The 17,097-nt window shown below is 39.5% G+C and overlaps 1 protein-coding gene across 6 annotated transcripts in view; it reads left to right on the top strand.

The window, feature by feature from the left end:
• Nucleotides 1-17,097, top strand: part of cep290 (centrosomal protein 290) — a 164,900-nt gene that overhangs the window by 9,264 nt on the left and 138,539 nt on the right. For 3 of the 6 annotated variants that reach the window (XM_063058359.1, XM_063058357.1, XM_063058358.1), the window contains exons 2-13: nucleotides 520-633; nucleotides 726-803; nucleotides 1,861-1,930; nucleotides 2,031-2,077; nucleotides 5,031-5,174; nucleotides 5,542-5,595; nucleotides 5,972-6,124; nucleotides 6,419-6,601; nucleotides 9,611-9,700; nucleotides 9,796-9,918; nucleotides 15,374-15,497; nucleotides 16,541-16,713. In XM_063058359.1, coding sequence (XP_062914429.1) covers nucleotides 532-633; nucleotides 726-803; nucleotides 1,861-1,930; nucleotides 2,031-2,077; nucleotides 5,031-5,174; nucleotides 5,542-5,595; nucleotides 5,972-6,124; nucleotides 6,419-6,601; nucleotides 9,611-9,700; nucleotides 9,796-9,918; nucleotides 15,374-15,497; nucleotides 16,541-16,713 — 1,341 coding nt within the window. In that variant the 5' untranslated portion in view covers nucleotides 520-531. Of the gene's footprint in view, nucleotides 1-519; nucleotides 634-725; nucleotides 804-1,512; nucleotides 1,617-1,860; nucleotides 1,931-2,030; nucleotides 2,078-4,997; nucleotides 5,175-5,541; nucleotides 5,596-5,971; nucleotides 6,125-6,418; nucleotides 6,602-9,610; nucleotides 9,701-9,795; nucleotides 9,919-15,373; nucleotides 15,498-16,540; nucleotides 16,714-17,097 lie in introns of those variants that run through there. The other 3 variants (XM_063058360.1, XM_063058361.1, XM_063058362.1) reach the window with 3 other exon arrangements.

The following is a 17,097-nucleotide window of genomic DNA, read 5'->3' as shown; positions in this document are numbered from 1 at the left end:
ACCACACTACCGTGCTGTCCCAAAGAGGTGTTATAGGGTGCCCCAATACAGACAAAGAACTATATAGTCATTACCCCATTGTCTATGTACATCAGAAGTTCATCCGATGACCAGAGGAAAGAAATGTTTTTGATTCAGATTTACAATCATATTATTTTATCGTCACATACACCAGGGTGCAATGAAATTCCTTGCTCGCATGAAGCTCAGAGAGAACAGTGACCGTGGTAATAATAAATACCGCAATAAGAGCAAAACAGCAGAACGATGAAAAGATTGTAGTGCAAAACAAACAGTGAAATGCATCCTGTGCTTCAATGACCAACTCAGTCCGGGGTTATACTGGGGTAGTCCACAAATTTCACCATACTTCTGGTACTGACGCAGCACGCCCACAACTTAGTAATGCGTAATAACCCGTACTTCTTTGTAGTGTGGGGAAAATTGGAGCACCAGGAGGAAGTCTTGGTTTTCAGAGTGGTTTGATCCATTGACATTCTTGTTTTTTTTTCCCACCAGCTCTCCACCAACATGGCTCCTATTCTGGATTGGGAGAAGTTAATGAAAGTTGATCCGGATTCTTTGCCAAGCCGAGAGAAACTAGCAGATAAACTGTTAGACACTATATCTAAGGTATTCCTTTTCACTTCCATTGAGCTTCAGTGTTGACCTTTTTTTTCTCCCCATTTGATAATTTTAAGCAATAACGGAATTTCTCTTCATAGGTTGAAGGAAATGAATTGACAGCAGAAGAGCCTGAGAAGCTGATTCAACTTTTCTGCATCACTCAGTCCCTGATGAAGGTATGTGTGTGTGGGCTAGGTTCCTGAGTTATGCACAGGGTTAATGATTATTAACAAAAGTAGTGATGGAAGCATATCCATGTTTTGTTATTAATAAGCCATAAAGCATGTGGAACATTTACTTAAATGGATAAGTAATTAACTACATGGATATTAATTCTATTACAAGGAGTCTGTTTCAATCTTTTATAGCTGGGTAATAAGTTAATAAAATTAATGGCCTTGGGCATTAGAATAGCATTGTTTTGGCAAGAGGAATTGAGAATAAGTTTGGATATTGTGGCACGCAAGTTCTGTTGCACAGTTTAATTTATTTTGTGAACAGGATGATTCAGCATATAGGAGGGAGATTAGAAATCTGGTTTAGTGGATATGGCCCAGTTCATCATAGGTAAAGCCCTCCCCACCATTCAGCACATCTACACAGTGCATTGTTATAGAAAAGCAGCATCCATCATCAGGAACCCTCGCCACCCAAGACATGTTCTCTTCTCGCACCTGCAGTCAGGTACAGGAGCCTCAGGACTCACACTACCAGGTTCAGGAATAGTTATTACCCCTCAACCATCAGGATCCTGAATCAGAAGTGAAAACTTCACTGAACTTCACTTGCCCCATCTCTGTACTGTTCACACAACATGTAGACTCATTTTCAAGGATTCTTCATCTCATGTTCTCGATATTTTTTTTTTCTTTTGTGTTTGCACAGTTTGTGCCTCTTGCACACTTGTTGCCTTCCCTGTTGGTGCAGTCTTTCATTGATTCCTATTATGGTTATTGGATTGAGTATGCCCACAAGAAAACTAATCTCAGGTTTGTATATGGTGACATATATGTACTTCAATAATAAATTTATGTTACTTTGAAATTCGATTAAATTCTTTCAAAATTATTGATTAATTCAGATACCCATGGAAACTTATTCCAGTTTCTTCATGTGAAGGATGATTTAAGCAGAGAGGCTTGAGGCATGCACTGTGATTGCATGCATGTTTTTAAAGTTTGTGCTATTTTTCTTTCAAAATTAACATGTTTGTCTCTTAAAATATATGGATAGATGAAAGCTCAAGAGATTGAGTTGGCTCTAGAGGAAGTTGAAAAGGCTGGAGAAGAGCAAGCTAAAACAGGTCAGTAGTTGTTTGGCAATTTGGTTGGTACCAAATATACAGATCATAATGTTTTATATGTTGTACTTACTGTATATTTGGTTTATTTCTTTTCCCGCAGAAAGTCAGCTGAAAGCAAAAGTTCTTAAGCTTGAAAATGAACTGGAGGTGAGTGCACAAGTCTGAGAGGTCCATATAATTTTTATGTTCTGCTCAAACTTCTGTTTACTTCTCTTCATCTTGTTTGATCTGGAACCTCCAAAGTAAGCTGAATTCTTTTTATCTTACACTTAGTACTTTCTAACTGGGTTTAAATAGAGAACCCATAAGTCCTAGCTGGCACTCCAGTGCAATACTGAGGAGGTGGTCCATTATCCAATGTGTCGTGAATCAAAGGAGATATTAAACCAAAGCTGTATCTAGGAAGTTAATAAAAGTTCCAGTACTTCATTCAAAGAAAAGCAGGATATTTTTGGTATTCTGTCTAGCAGTTTCCTTGCCAATACTGCTCATCTATATAATATGCCACAGTGAATCATTATGTAGGGAGAAAAATGGTGTTGCTTCAAGCATCTCTGTTGAGTTTGTCAATTTCATCAACTTTGCTTCCAACTCCCACCCTACCCTTAAATACACTTGGTCCATTTCTGACATCTCTCTTCTCTTTCTCAATCTCTCTGTCTCCATCTCTGGGGACAACTGTCTCCTAATATCTTTTATAAACCTACCAATTCCCATGGTTATCTCGCCTATACCTTGTTTCACCCTGTCTCCTGTAAAAATGCCATTCCCTTTTCTCAGTTCCTTTGTCTCTGCTGCATCTATTCCCAGGATGAACCTTTCCAGAACATCAGAGCTATCCTTCTTCAAAGACACTGGGTTTCCCTTCCTCCACCACTTTGCTGCCCTCACCTGCATCTCCTGCATTTGCTGTGCATCCACCCTCACCTCATCTTCTCACCGCCTTAACAGGAGTAGAGTTATGAACCCCATGAACCCTTGCATCCAGGACATCATTCTGCCTTGTTCAGTGGGATCCTACTACCAAACACATCTTTACTCTCCCTCCCCGCCACTCTTCACTTTCCGTAGGGATCAGTCCCTCCATGATTTCCTTGTCCGTTTGTCCCTCTCCACCAATACCCTCCTGGCACTTATCCCTGTATGTGAAAGAAGTGCTACACCTGCCCTTTTAACCTACTCCCTCATCTCCATTCAGGGCCCCAGACAGTCCTTCCAGGTGAGGCAACACTTCATCTGTATATCTGTTGTGGTGGTCTATCGTACCAGTGCTCCTGGCTTCCTTTATATTGGTGAGACCCGATGTAGATTGGGGGGCCACTTGATTGATCACCTTTGTTCCATTCGCAAAAAGCAAGAATTCCTGGTGGCCAACCATTTTAATTCCAGTCTCCATTCTCATTCAGATATGTCGATCTGTTGTCAGATGAGGCCACTCTCAGGTTGGAGGGGCAACTCCTCATTCTATCTGGGTAGCCTCCAACCTGACGGCATGAACATTGATATCTCTAACTTTCGATAATTTTTCCCCTCCCCCATTCTTCCATTCCCTGCTCTGGTTCCCCTCTTACCTGTTCTCCTCACGTGCCTAAAACCTACCCTTGGTGCCCCTCCTCCTTTCTTTTCTCCCTTGGTTAACTCTCCTCTTCGAACAGATTACTTCCTCACCAGCCCTTTACCTGTCCCACCTATCACCTCCCAGCTTCTCACTTCATTCCACCTCCCTCACCTACCTGGCTTCACCTATCATCATCTAGCTTGTACTCCTCCTCTTCACCCACCTTCTTATTCTGTCTTCTTCCCACCTTCCTTTCCAGTCCTGATGAAGAGCCTTGGCCCAAAACATTGACTATTTTCATTTCCATAGATGCTGCCTGATCTGCTGAGCTACTCCAGCTTTTTCTACGTGTTATTCTGGATTTCCAGCATCTCTTGTATTTGTACTATTTTGGTGCGAAAACAGTTAAGAATTGTACATTGCAGAAACAGTCCCTTTGACCCACCACATCCATGACAACCTTTTTGCCCATCCACTTTAACCCTGTTTGCCTACATGAGGTCTCTTTTAGCAGCAATTTGCAGATGTTAACCATTCTGTGTAAAATAGAACTCTCCCTCAAAAATCCTATTAAAAACCCCTTCTGCTTACTCTTAGCTTAAACCTATGGTTTCTTTTTTCTGATGAAGACGGTTCCAACTATCTACCCTATCTATGCCTTTATATACCTGTATCAGGTCATCACCTGTATCCTCCTTCACGCCACAAAAATGAACACCCCTCATGACAAAGGTCTTCCAATCCAAACAACATTCTGGTGAATCTCCCCTGCACTTTTTAGTGCAATCACTTCCGTATAGTGCAGTTTGAACAGTGTTTCCTGAAGTTGCAACATAACACCCCAAGTTTTGAGTTCTGTACCCCAACCTATGACGGAATCTTGCTGTTTGCCCTTTTCTCTACTCTACCCACCTGCAATGCCTTATTTTCATGGACCTATAAACTCGAACACTAAGGTTCCTCTGTTCATCAACATTATGGTAGCATAGTGGTTAGAGTAACAGTATTGCAACCCCAACGACCTGGGATCGATTCCACTGCTATCTGTAAGGAGTTTGTATGTTCCCCCCGTGACCACGTGAGTTTCCTCCAGGTGTTCCAGTTTCCTCCCACATTCCCATGACGTGGGTTAAAAGGGCAATTAGTCACATGGGTGTAATTGAGTGGCACGGGTTCACTAGGCAGAAAGGGCATGTTACCATACTGTATCTCTAAGTAAATAATAAATAAATAACAGAACAGACAAGAGAGAGACCAACAAAAGATTTACAAGGATGTTACCAGGTAGAGGGAGTTAATTTTAATGTTCAATTTGTTCTCTAAGTGAGAATGTTGTTTGGGAATGGATATATTTCTTTTGCAACAGAGTAAGATTTTGATGTTTTTGTAATTAATTGAAATATACAGGTATAGGTTCTTGTGTATGTGTGTTGATTTTAGTTACCGTGAAGTAACTTACAATCAGATTTTTTTTTCTCTGTCCCTTCCTTAAAATACTGGTGAATTCAGAGGGTGAGTAGTGTTCCATTTTTTTTGGTCTAGATGGCTCAGGTGACTGCTGGAGGGCGTGATACCAGATTCCTGCGAGAAGAACTTCGCCAACTGGAAAATCAGCTGCAGTTTAAGGACCGTGAGGTTTCTGAAATGGAAAAGGAGCTGAACAAGGAAAAGAAACTCGTTGAGCAAGTAAGGAGTTTAGAACAGAAATAACTCTGGAAGTAAACAACTTGCGCATTCCTTTTTAATTAAATTTTTGTTAAATAATCCTTTTGGTTTATTTAATCAATAAAGGCTGTAAGGAATGATTGAATTGTATGGAATATATAGAATGGAAGCACACCAGTCAGCCAGATTTCATGATGTTTCATATCATCCTCCTGTGGGCCAACTGGCCTATTCCTGTGCTATATTCTACAATTACACAAAGCACTGAAAGTATAGTTTCATAATGCAGTTTAGTTTTAATTATATTTTTAAATGTTATCTGTTTTGTTACTGCTTTTAAATTGTATATTTCTTGTTTGTGGCATTATATATTTTGCTTTTCTTTCAGGTGGGAATTCGTATCAAGGAAATAGAAAATGAAAACAACAAGCTAAGAAGGGAGGTCAGTGAATCTGATATCATTCAGATTTGAATAAATGTTCAATAAAATTTAACTACTTAAAGCTTTATTTTAGTTTCTATTCATCTCCAGCCCTGCTTGGTTAATTTTATTTGCTGTCAAATATTTTCTCACTAAAATATTTATTCTTGTTCTTCAGTATCTTAGTCTTTTCTTTCTTCCATTCACATCATTCTCTTTACTTTGTCAAAGAAAAAAGGACTTAAAAGAAAGGTAAGAGAGCTTTACCCAACTGGAGCTAAGTAATCAGTGATCTCCAATAGTGCATGTGCACTTGAATCATTTACTTAGTCTTCAGATTTTTTGGATTGTTTAATTGTTGGATCAATTCTGATTTTCTATTCCTTTTTTTTTGCAGAATGATCAACTGCGCCAAGATGTTGTGGATTATCAGAAGCAAATTGATTCTCAGCGAGAGACTCTTCTTAACAGGAGGGGTGATGAATCGGACTACAGAACTCAACTTTCCAAGAAGAACATGGAGCTCGCACAGTATTTAGATGAAATTCAGGTACTTTAAATATTCTTTATATTTTACTGCTAAGTACCTATCGGAATAAATATTGTTATTGCTCTTGTAAGGATTTTGTTTCCTCTCATATTCCAAAGATAAACAGTTAGGGTTAGTGAGTTCTGGGGTTACTTTTTTTGGCACTGGAAGCATAATGACAATTGCGGGTTGCCCCAGTATAATCCTCGCTGATTTGGTTTGATGCAACAAGAAATTTCACTGAATGTTTCAATGTACATGTGACAAATAAAACTAATATCTTAATTAAATTATTTTCCTTCCAATGCTCTCTAGAATTTGTCTGAAGCCAATGAAAAGCTGGAGGCACAGAACAAAGAGATGCAGAGCAATCTGAAGGAGTCTGCGCAAGAGATGGAGCAGATGACTGATGAATACAACAGAATGAAGATGATTGTCCAGCAAACTGATAAGACCATGGATCAGTTCAAAAGGGAAAAGGATCAGCTGTTATTTCAGGCAAGGCTCTGTGTTAATTCCAATAACCAAATCTAACTGAATAATATGTGTCAGTAGTCTATAATGCCAGGGCACTTGAATTTGGAAATACACTAGAGTTCTTATCTGTGACTGATGTCATGCACTGATCTCTGCAAACTTCCATCTTCGTGGGGAATTTTAGACATGTCCAGTGTGGTAGGGAAGGAGATTGTATAGGGAGTGAGCCTGACCCACTGATCTCCAGAAAGAAAAGGTCTCTCAACACAAGATTACTTTACATGGGAGTTTAGTTGGAGAGATAGGAAAAGCAGTTAATCTGAGAAAGAGAAACTAACAGCATGAATTGGTGACTGAGACGTAAATTAAGGAAAAAATGTTCTTTTTACTAAATCCCAATAGCATTGATTTAGCCTTGTTTCTATTTTTACCTCTCATTCCAAAATCAAAAGTTAATATTTGATAAGAGCAAATTTAGCTTCAAATAGTTTAGGACAGTTTTGATGGATTATAGTTAAAAAATGCAAAAATGCATAATACAAGAGAAAAAGAGGAATTTCTTTCTCCAGAGGCTGATGAATCTGTGAAATTTATAGCCATAGAGGGCTGTGGGGCCCATTTATTAATTGTAGTTAAGGCTGAGATTGACAGGTTCTTGATTTGTAAGAGGTTTAAGAGTCACAGGGAGGAAGAGGAAGAGTGGGAATAGGGTTGAGAAAGATCAGCCATGATAGAATGATGGAGTAGAATCAATGGGCTGAACTGCCTTGCTCTTCTGGTCTTAAAGGAATGTGTTCTTATCAGTTAATGATCTTAAAAGAGAGTGTCCTTATTTCCTTATGGATCCAGCTTAAAATGTTAAAGAATTACTGTTAGGTTGGTGTGCCAAGATAAGAAATATCGTTTGGCTTCTGTTAAACCAGGGAAGAGGAGCATCGTCCATAATTTGTTAAAGCTTATACTGGTATTTACTCATAGAAATGGAAATATGGTAAACATAAGAGGTTCTGCAGATGCTTGAAATCTTGAGCAACACACAAAATGCTGAAGGAACTCAGCAATTCAGGCAGCATTAATGGAGGGGAATAAATAGTACACAATTAAGCCATGAACTTTATCAGGACTGGGAAGGAAGGGGGCTAAACCAGAATAAGAAGGTGGGAGGAGGAGTTGGAGTACAAGCTGTTGGGTGATGGTTGAGACCAGGTGAGGGGGGAGATGAGTGGGTGAGTGAAGTGGGGGATGAAGTAAGTAGCCAGGAGATAATAGGTGGAAGAGGTATTGCTGAGTTCCTCCAGTATCTTGTGTGTGTTACTGTAAATAAAATGGAATCACCGATGCAGAAGTGATGGAGCATATCAATGATGTGGATTTTTAAGCTTTTGTTAATTGTTAGACTGGGTCTGTAATGTTCAATTATTATCTCAAAATAATACTTTCTAAACATAACAATTTTGTGGCTGCATGATTACCAGAGCCATTATATGACCCACTGACATATACAGTCAGGCTAAATAATAACAGAAATTGAGTTACTTGAACAGAAGAATTAAACAACTTCAAAATAAGTTGACCCTTATAATTATTTGAAGCAACTTGGACAGAAGTTTCTCGAAAGACCATTAGAGTCTGCAAAGACTCTTTTCTTAAATAATTTTTTTCATGTGTAGGATTAATATTACTTCTTTCCATCTATCATGTAACTATCTTGGCCTGAATATAGTGGTCAAACATTATTTGCACTTCTTGGATCGACTTGCCACGTAATTGGTTAGAGCAGGCCAGTTGCTATATGACAAATTTGAAAGAAATAAATGTTAGTTTATAGTCCGTTTGAGGAAGATGCTTGTATGGTTTGCATATGCTAAATGCGTGATAAGTGTATCGAATTATGATTCTAAAATTTGGTTCCAATGACTTCATACTACATTATATGGGAAGTTTAATGTGACTGGAGGCTAATTTCTTCCCCTGTGGTCTGCTTGTGGTCATTCTTTAGGCCACAAACAAATGTTCGGAGAAATTCCAAATCTGTATATTTTTTAAAAATTAATAACTTTGAGATAGTGAAAGCTCATACTTTGATATTTAGAAGGTTTTCAGATTGAGAGATTTAGAAATGTGTACGATAAATTTGAATCAGGTGTCATAAACAGTCATCAACTAAAGGAGCAAGGCACTACATATGTTTGAGAGTTGGTGTTTGTTTTTAATGAACATTGAACAAAACAGTAGAGCACAATGCAGATCCTTCGGGCAACAATGTTGTGCTGACCTCTTAACCTACTGTAACATCACTCATACCCTTCCCTCCCATATAACCCTCCATTTTTTTTTCTTTCATCCTAATGCCTATCTAAGAATCTTTTAAATATCCCTAATATGTCTGCCTCTACTACAGCTCTAGCAGTGTGTTCCACGCATCCACCACTCTCTCTTTAATATATATATTTTTTAAACTGCCTCTGCATTCCCGCCCCCCCCCATGCTTCTCCCCGATCACTTTAAAATCATACCCCTTCATATTAGGGAAAAAAATCTCTGGCTGTACACTCTATCTATGCTTCTTGTCATCTTGTACACCTCTATCAGGTCACCTCTCATCCTTGTCCCCAAAGAGAAAAGCCCTGACTCAACCTATCCTCATAAAACATAATCTCTAATCCTGGTAAATCTCCTCTGTACCCTCTAAAACTTCCTCTAGTGAAGCGATCAGAATTGAACACAATATTTCAAGTCTGGTCAGCCAGAGTTTTATAAACCTCGTGCGTCTTTAACACAATGCACTGACTAATGAACATGCATGCCATGCCATACCATACTAGGCCAACATACCATACACCTCCTTAACCACCCCATCCACCAAAGAAAACTGTTGGGAGGGGCAATCACTGAGTCAGTCATTGAGTCTTGTGCTTGGAGATACTTATTTTCAGCTGACTTACAATTAAGAGAAAAGCCATCTTCATCTTGAGCACACCTTTGTGAAGTTTAACTGTTTCTGCCAGCAATGTCATACTATCATTTCAGGTACAAGATCTTACTGACCGGCTCCGAGCAGTAACAGAAGAGGAGGATCCTGTAATGATGGCAGTAAACACAAAAATTGAGGAGTGGAAGGTAAATTGTATACTCTACTCAGGAATGTTTTATTTGTTACTACCGTTTAAAACTTAAATTATAATTTTTACGATTGTTGTTAAACACTCTTTCAGAAAGTGTTATTTGCCAAGGATAATGAAATCAGAGAATATCAGGAGAAGCTGCAAGATCTCCGATCTAAACTTATATTTGCTGAGTTAGACAGTGACAAGAACAGCGTCATTAATCTGCAACAGGTAAAAGAGCCGGACAGATTGGAATTTCCTCTTGAAGTTTTAGAGTTTTGATTTTTTTTTTGGGTCATGCTTTGTTTCTTGCCAGATTCATTTTGCATCTGTTATAACTAAATAGTTGTCACAACCTCTTGTATTCATCCTTTCCCAATGCTTTCCATTTATCATGATCATCATTAGGCCATAGAAGAACTCTTAATTGTAAGTATTCCGCTTTAATGTTCATTATAAAGTTGCTTTACTAACTTTGCGTTATTTTATATTTTCTCTCACTGCCTTTCTTTCCAAGAGAATCTCGTCACTCAGCCTAACAGGAGTTTTCTGATCATCTTGTACCTCGCACAAATTCCAGTAAAGGTTACTGGCATTGAAATTAGTTATGACGATTCTGCCTTTGATAATTTGAAATGTTATTTAAGAAGATACATTAAATTTCAAACAAAACCACCCTTTTTGTTTGCTGAAATTGGAATCTGAATTGGTTTATTATTGTCTTATTTACCGAGGTATGGTACAATTTGTCTTGCATACTGTTCATACAAAAGAGGTTAGGATTGTATTGTTATTTACATACTTTGCCAATAAAAAGAACCTTTGATTTTAGCCCCTGGAGCCTAGGAGAATGAGGGTAGATTTGATGTTGTTCAGTCGTTAAGTCGAGTCTAACTCTTCATGACCTCACGGACTCCTGCACACCAAACCTTCTTGTTGGAAACTGCCTCTAGATCTGATGGAGGTATGCAAAATGATGAGTATCGATAGAGTAAATGCAATCAGGCTTTTTCCACTGAGGTTGGCTGAGACTAGAACTAGTTAAGTGTGGAAGGTAAAACATTTAAGGGGGACATGAGGGGGAACAAGTTCACTCAGGGTGTTAAAGTGTGGAATGATTTGCCAGTGGAGGTGCTGGATGCAGGCTCTCTCTCAACATTTAAGAGGTTTGGATAGGCACATGAGTGGGAGTGATATGGAAGGCTATGGTTCAGGTGTGGGTTGATGAGACTTGGCAGAATAACGGTTCGGCAGGGCTTAGCTAGGATGAACGCGTGTTTCTGTGTAATAGTGCTCTAGGACTATAAATTGCTTACACAGTGCATTGAGATATACAAGGGAAACAATTACAGAAGGCAGAATGAAGTGTAACAGCTACAGAGGAAGTGTAATGCAAGTAGATAGTAAGTTGCAAGGTCATAACAAATTAGATTGTGAAGTAAAGAGTCCATCTTATCACTTTAGGGAACCATTCAATAGTTTTGTAAGAGCAGGGTGGAAGCTGTCCTTGAGCCTAGGGGCATGGTACTTTTCAAGTTTTCATCTTCCGCCGATGGGAGAGCAGAGAAGAGAGAACGTCTGGAGTGAGTGGGCTCTTTAATTGTGCTGGCTGCTTTACTGAAGCAGTAAGAAGTTTAGGCAGAGCCCATGGAGGGGAGACTGGGTTCCATGAAGCTTTGGTTATTTTACTTGAGGTCCATTTTAAATATTTTTTCAAATATTCTCTCAAATGAGGAAGAATGCATCAGTTTGCCCTTTTATAAAATTAAAAAGAAATTTCATAGTTTTCGCAACACACATCAAAGTTGCTGGTGAACGCAGCAGGCCAGGCAGCATCTCTAGGAAGAGCTACAGTCGACGTTTCAGGCCGAGACCCTTCGTCAGGACTAACTGAAGGAAGAGTGAGTAAGAGATTTGAAAGTTGGAGGGGGAGGGGGAGATCCAAAATGATAGGCGAGTCTGAGTCAAAATGTGGTCGAAAAGTTGAAGAGCCGAAGAAATTACAGATGGGGAGCAGTGAGAGATGGTTGCGTTTCATAGTTTTCGATTGCTACCAAATTTATTTTAGTATTATGTCATAGATTTAAATCAAAGAGGTACATATCCATGTTTAGCAAATTATGGTACTCAAACTGGTACTCAGTTGGCCAAGCAGAGCATATCCAGCATTTTCTGTCTTTTTTTTAGATTATTGGCATCTACAGTTTTATTTTAAACACATGCATTCGACACTATTTCAAAACTTTTCGCTCTAAATACAGTGTAGTATCTAATGGCCATGCACATGCACACAACTGATGCTTGTTAAAAACTGTTTGGCAGCAGTCTCCAGTCCCAATTAAGTGGCATAGCATCCCAAATAAACAAAGAGAATCCTGGGTATTTTCTTGATTAATTTTTGTTCTTTAGGAGCTGTCCCAATTAACTGGAAGCCACTGTATTTTGGAATCATAGAGTTATGCAGCACAGAAACAGGACTTGGTCCTTACTGGTGCCATTCCAGCCAAGATGCTCCATCCAAACTGGATCTATTAGCCACCATTTGGCTTGCAGGCATCTAAACCTTTCCAATCACTTTCAAGGTCTCTACAATTCATGCTTTCAGTATTTTTTTTTATTGCTTATTCATTTTTTTTGTATTTGCAATTTGTCTTTTGCATATTGGTTGATTTGTCAGTCTTTTTAGTTTCGTATTCCATTGTATTTCTTTGTGAATGTCTGCAAGAAAATTAATCTCATGGAGCATATATGTACTTTAATAATAAATTTACTTTGAACTTTGAATCCATGTACCTGGTCCAAAAGTCTTATAAAAGTTGTTATTGTACCAGCCTTGACCCTTCCTCTGGCCACTACTTGTACATACATATCACCCTTTGAATCAGAATCGGGTTTATTATCACCGGCATGTGATGTGAAATTTGTTAACTTAGCAGCAGCAGTTCAATGTAATACATGATATAGAAGAGAAAAAAAATATAATAATAATAAATCAATTACAGTATACATATATTGAATAGCTTAAAAAATGTGCAAAAAAACCCAGAAACACTGTATATTTTTAAAAAAGGTAAGGTAGTGTCCAAGGGTTCAAAGTCCATTTAGGAATTGGATGGCAGAGGGGAAGAAGCTGTTCTTGAATCACTGAGTGTGTGCCTTCAGGCTTCTGTACCTCCTACCTGATGGCAACAGTGAGAAAAGGGCATGACCTGGGTGCTGGAGGTCCTTAATAATGGATGCTGCCTTTCTGAGACACCGCTCTCTAAAGATGTCCTGGGTACTTTGTAAGCTAATACCCAAGATGGAGCTAACTAGATTTACAACCTTCTTTCGGTCCTGTGCAGTAGCTCCGCCCCCCACCCCCCCCTTACGAGTCAGTGATGCAGCCAGTCAGAATGCTCTCCACGGTACATCTATAGAAGTTTTTGAGTGTATTTGTTGACATGCCAAACCTCTTCAAACTCCTAATGAAATATAGCCGCTGTCTTGCCTTCTTTATAACTACATCGATATGTTGGGACCAGGTTAGATCCTCAGATCTTGACAAACAGGAACTTGAAACTGCTCACTCTCTCCACTTCTGATCTCGATGAGGATTGGTATGTGTTCCTTCATCTTACCCTTCCTGAAGTCTACAATCAGCTCTTTCATCTTACTGACATTGAGTGCCAGGTTGATGCTGTGGCACCACTCCACTAGTTGGCATAGCTCACACCTGTATGCCCTCTCGTCACCACCTGAGATTCTACCAACAGTGGTTGTATCATCAGCAAATTTATAGATGGTATTTGAGCTATGCCTAGCCACACAGTCATGTGTATACAGAGAGTAGAGCAGTGGGCTAAACACACACCCGAGGTGCGCCAGTGTTGATCATCAGCGAGGAGGATATGTTATCACCAATCCACAGAGATTGTGGTCTTCCAGTTAGGAAGTCGAGGATCCAATTGCAGAGGGAGGTACAGAGGCCCAGGTTCTGCAACTTCTCAATCAGGATTGTGGGAATGATGGTTTAAATGCTGAGCTATAGTTGATGACAGCATTCTGACGTAGGCGTTGTGTTGTCTAGGTGGTCTAAAGCCGTGTGGAGAGCCATTGCGATTGCATCTGCCGTTCAACTATTGTGGAGATAGGCAAATTGCAATGGGTCCAGGTCCTTGCTGAGGCAGGAGTTCAGCCTAGTCATAACCAACCCGTCAAAGCATTTCATCACTGTAGATATGAGCGCTACTGGGCGATAATCATTAAGGCAGATCACATTTTTCTTCTTAGGCACTGGTATAATTGTTGTCTTTTTGAAGCAAGTGGGAACTTCTGCCCGTAGCAGTAAGAGGTTGAAAATGTCCTTGAATACTCCTGCTGGTTGGTTGCCACAGGTTTTCAGAGCCTTACCGGGTACTCCATCAGGACCTTCCATTTCCAAGGGTTCACTCTCTTTAAAGACAGCCTGACATCGGCCTCTGAAACAGAGATCACAGGGTCATTCGGTGTAGCAGGGATCTTCACAGCTGTAGTTGAATTCTCCCTTTCAAAGCGGGCGTAGAAGGCATTGAGTTCATCTGGTAGTGAAGCATCACTGCCATTCATACTATTGGATTTCACTTTATGTAAAAACAACTTGTTAAAAAAGCTGCCCTTCGGGCTCCTGTTAAATCTTTCTCATCTTACCTTAAACCTACGGCTGCAAGTTCTTTATTTCCCAACCCTCTGAAAAATACTGTGTGTGTTCACCCTCCGTAAGCCCCTTATGATTTTACACAGTTCTATAAGACCACTTCTCCTATCTCCTACAGTCCAAGAAATAAATTTCTAGCCTGTGCAATTTCTCCCTGTAGCTCAATCCCTCAAGTTCTTGTGAATCTTTTCTGCACACTTTTCAGTTTAATGACATCTTTCCTATAGCAGGACAGTCAAAACTGAACACAACACTAAGTTCAGTCTCACCAGCATCCTGTCATCATGACACCCCCCCCCCCCACCCCATGCCGACACTTAATGCTCAAGTTTTGGAGACAGAATATTTGAGAGAGGATAAAGACCATTGGCAAATAAACATCATGCACTGAGCTTTGTAAATGTTCAAAGGTTAATTTATAATCAAAGTATACAAGTCTGAAATTATTCTTCTCCAGATAACCACAAAACCAAGAGAGAAAAGAACGGGACCATGATCATCAACCCCCAAATCCCCCCCTCCTCCCCCCCCACACAAAATAATGGAACAAAAACAGAACAGGCTCATCAACCCCCCAAGTCCCCTTCCCCCGCACACAAAAATGAGAAAGATCGGGGAAAAACACAATATAAAAAAACTATAAGACTCTTGCTTCTGTTAATGCTTAGATTAGATTTCTCATTTGTTATTATTACTATTTATTTTTAAAAGGTCTGCTTTTAAGGCACAGTAATGTAGCTGTTGGCGTAGCATTATTATAGTGGCAGGGACCTGGGTTCATTTCCACCTTTGTCTGTAAGAAGTTTGTACATTCTCCTTGTGACCTTGTGGGTTTCCTCCGTGTAGTATTGTTTCCGTCCACATTTAAAAGGCAGGCATATGGGTTAGCAGGATAATTGGTCACATGGATGTAATTGGGCAGCACAGGTTTGTGGGCCAGAAGGGCCTGTTACCATGCTGTATATCTAAATAAATAAGAAGTGAATACAATTTTTCTTTTTCTTTTTGCAGATTCTGCAAGAGCGAGACAACCAAGTTAAGGTTTTGTTGGAGCAAATAGAACAGTACACCAATGAGATGAATACAAATGCTCAAATCATCGAAGATTTAAAATTGCAGCTCGAGAAGGAATCAAGTACTTGTTATTTTGTATATGTTATGAAGCAAGTAAATGATATGAATGTATACAGAACATCCTAAATGATTGAAGCTGTTGAAATATTATGGTGAGATTGAAAATGAAGGAGGTAAATGGCCAAATTTATTAAAAACGGCATTAAAGGTGAAGTAGTAGGACATTACCAGAGGAATTAGTGGATCTTAAGGAAGAGGTACTGATAGATGATTAGTTTGGTCTAAGGACCCTGAGGGAAATTGAGGAAATAGAGGAGGCTATTTAAAAAAACATATTCAGTTGAGTGTGGAAGTGTGTTTGTTAGTGTCCTTTATAGCAGCTACGGTCAAAAGCAAAGGTAGCCATCTGGGGTTGATTTTCCCACAGTTGTTTAGCAACTTCTGGAACCTTCAGGTAAAAAAGAAATTAATAACTGGTTGAGTTTAAAAAGAAGTGAAATGTAAATCTGGAAAGTAAACTCCAATGGACTTTGAAATTAGTGAATGGTGGCTCTGGTGGAAATCTATTTTCAGAAAACGGGTTACAAGAAGGTTAAGGATTGGGGAGAAAATAGCAAATTGGACAGCAACTTGTAAACACAACGGATTCTGCAAATGTTGCAAATCCAGAACAACAAACACAGAATGCTGGAAGATCTCAGCAGCATCTATGGAGAGAAATAGATGGTCAACATTTTGGGAAATTGATGTTCATACTGTCAAATTGGATGCTACCCAGCTGGGAAAAGAGGTGCTCCTCCAACCTGAGAATGGCGTCAATGTGGCAGTAGAGGAGGCCATAACTGACAGAAAAATGGTTATGTACCAGGAAAATTGGGGAGTAATTAAGAGCAGCATCTTAGCAGAGGGAAGTTATGGAACTATTTTTGTTTCTTAAGTACATCAATTATTTGGAAATTTTGAAGCTGGGTGATGCATAACAAATAAGGGATTTGAGGGTTTGACTTTGAATTACTGTAGACATTTACACAATCTAAATGTAAAGTAACTTAGTAGTAGGTGTGGATCAGTTTGGCACTGTAACACAGTTCTGGCTTCTTCAAGGTTTTCCAGCACTTAATCAGCAATCCAGAATCGGAGCACTACAGGAGAAGCTACGGGCATCGGAGAAAACAGCCATTGAAGCACAACGAATTGCAGAGATTGCAGAGAAAGATGCAAAAGAAAAAGACAAGGAACTGGGGGAATCACTAATTCGTTTGAGGGCTTATGAATCTGTAAGTGATCATTTTTTTTAAGAACATGAAGAACATAAATAGGAGCAGGAGTAGGCCATCCGGCCCATCGGGCCTGTCCCATCATTTAATAAGATCATGGCTGATCTGTCCGTAAACTCAGCTCCATCTACCTGCCTTTTCTCCATAGCCCTTTAATTCACTTACTATGTAAAAACCTATCTGTTTCTTAAATATATTTAGTGAAGAAGCCTCAACTGCTTCCCTGGGCAGAGAATTCCACAGATTCACCACTCTCTGGGAAAAATAGTTTCTCCTCATCTCTGTCCTAAATCTTCTCCCCTGAATCTTGAGGCAATGTCCCCTAGTTCTAGTCTCACCTACCAATGGAAACAACTTTCCTAATTCTATCTTATTTATCCCTTT

This window comes from Mobula hypostoma, chromosome 9 (genome assembly GCF_963921235.1).
Source record: "Mobula hypostoma chromosome 9, sMobHyp1.1, whole genome shotgun sequence".
Taxonomy (NCBI): domain Eukaryota; kingdom Metazoa; phylum Chordata; class Chondrichthyes; order Myliobatiformes; family Myliobatidae; genus Mobula; species Mobula hypostoma.
Note: the sequence above shows the minus strand (reverse complement) of the source record. Positions and strands in the feature narration are given on the sequence as shown.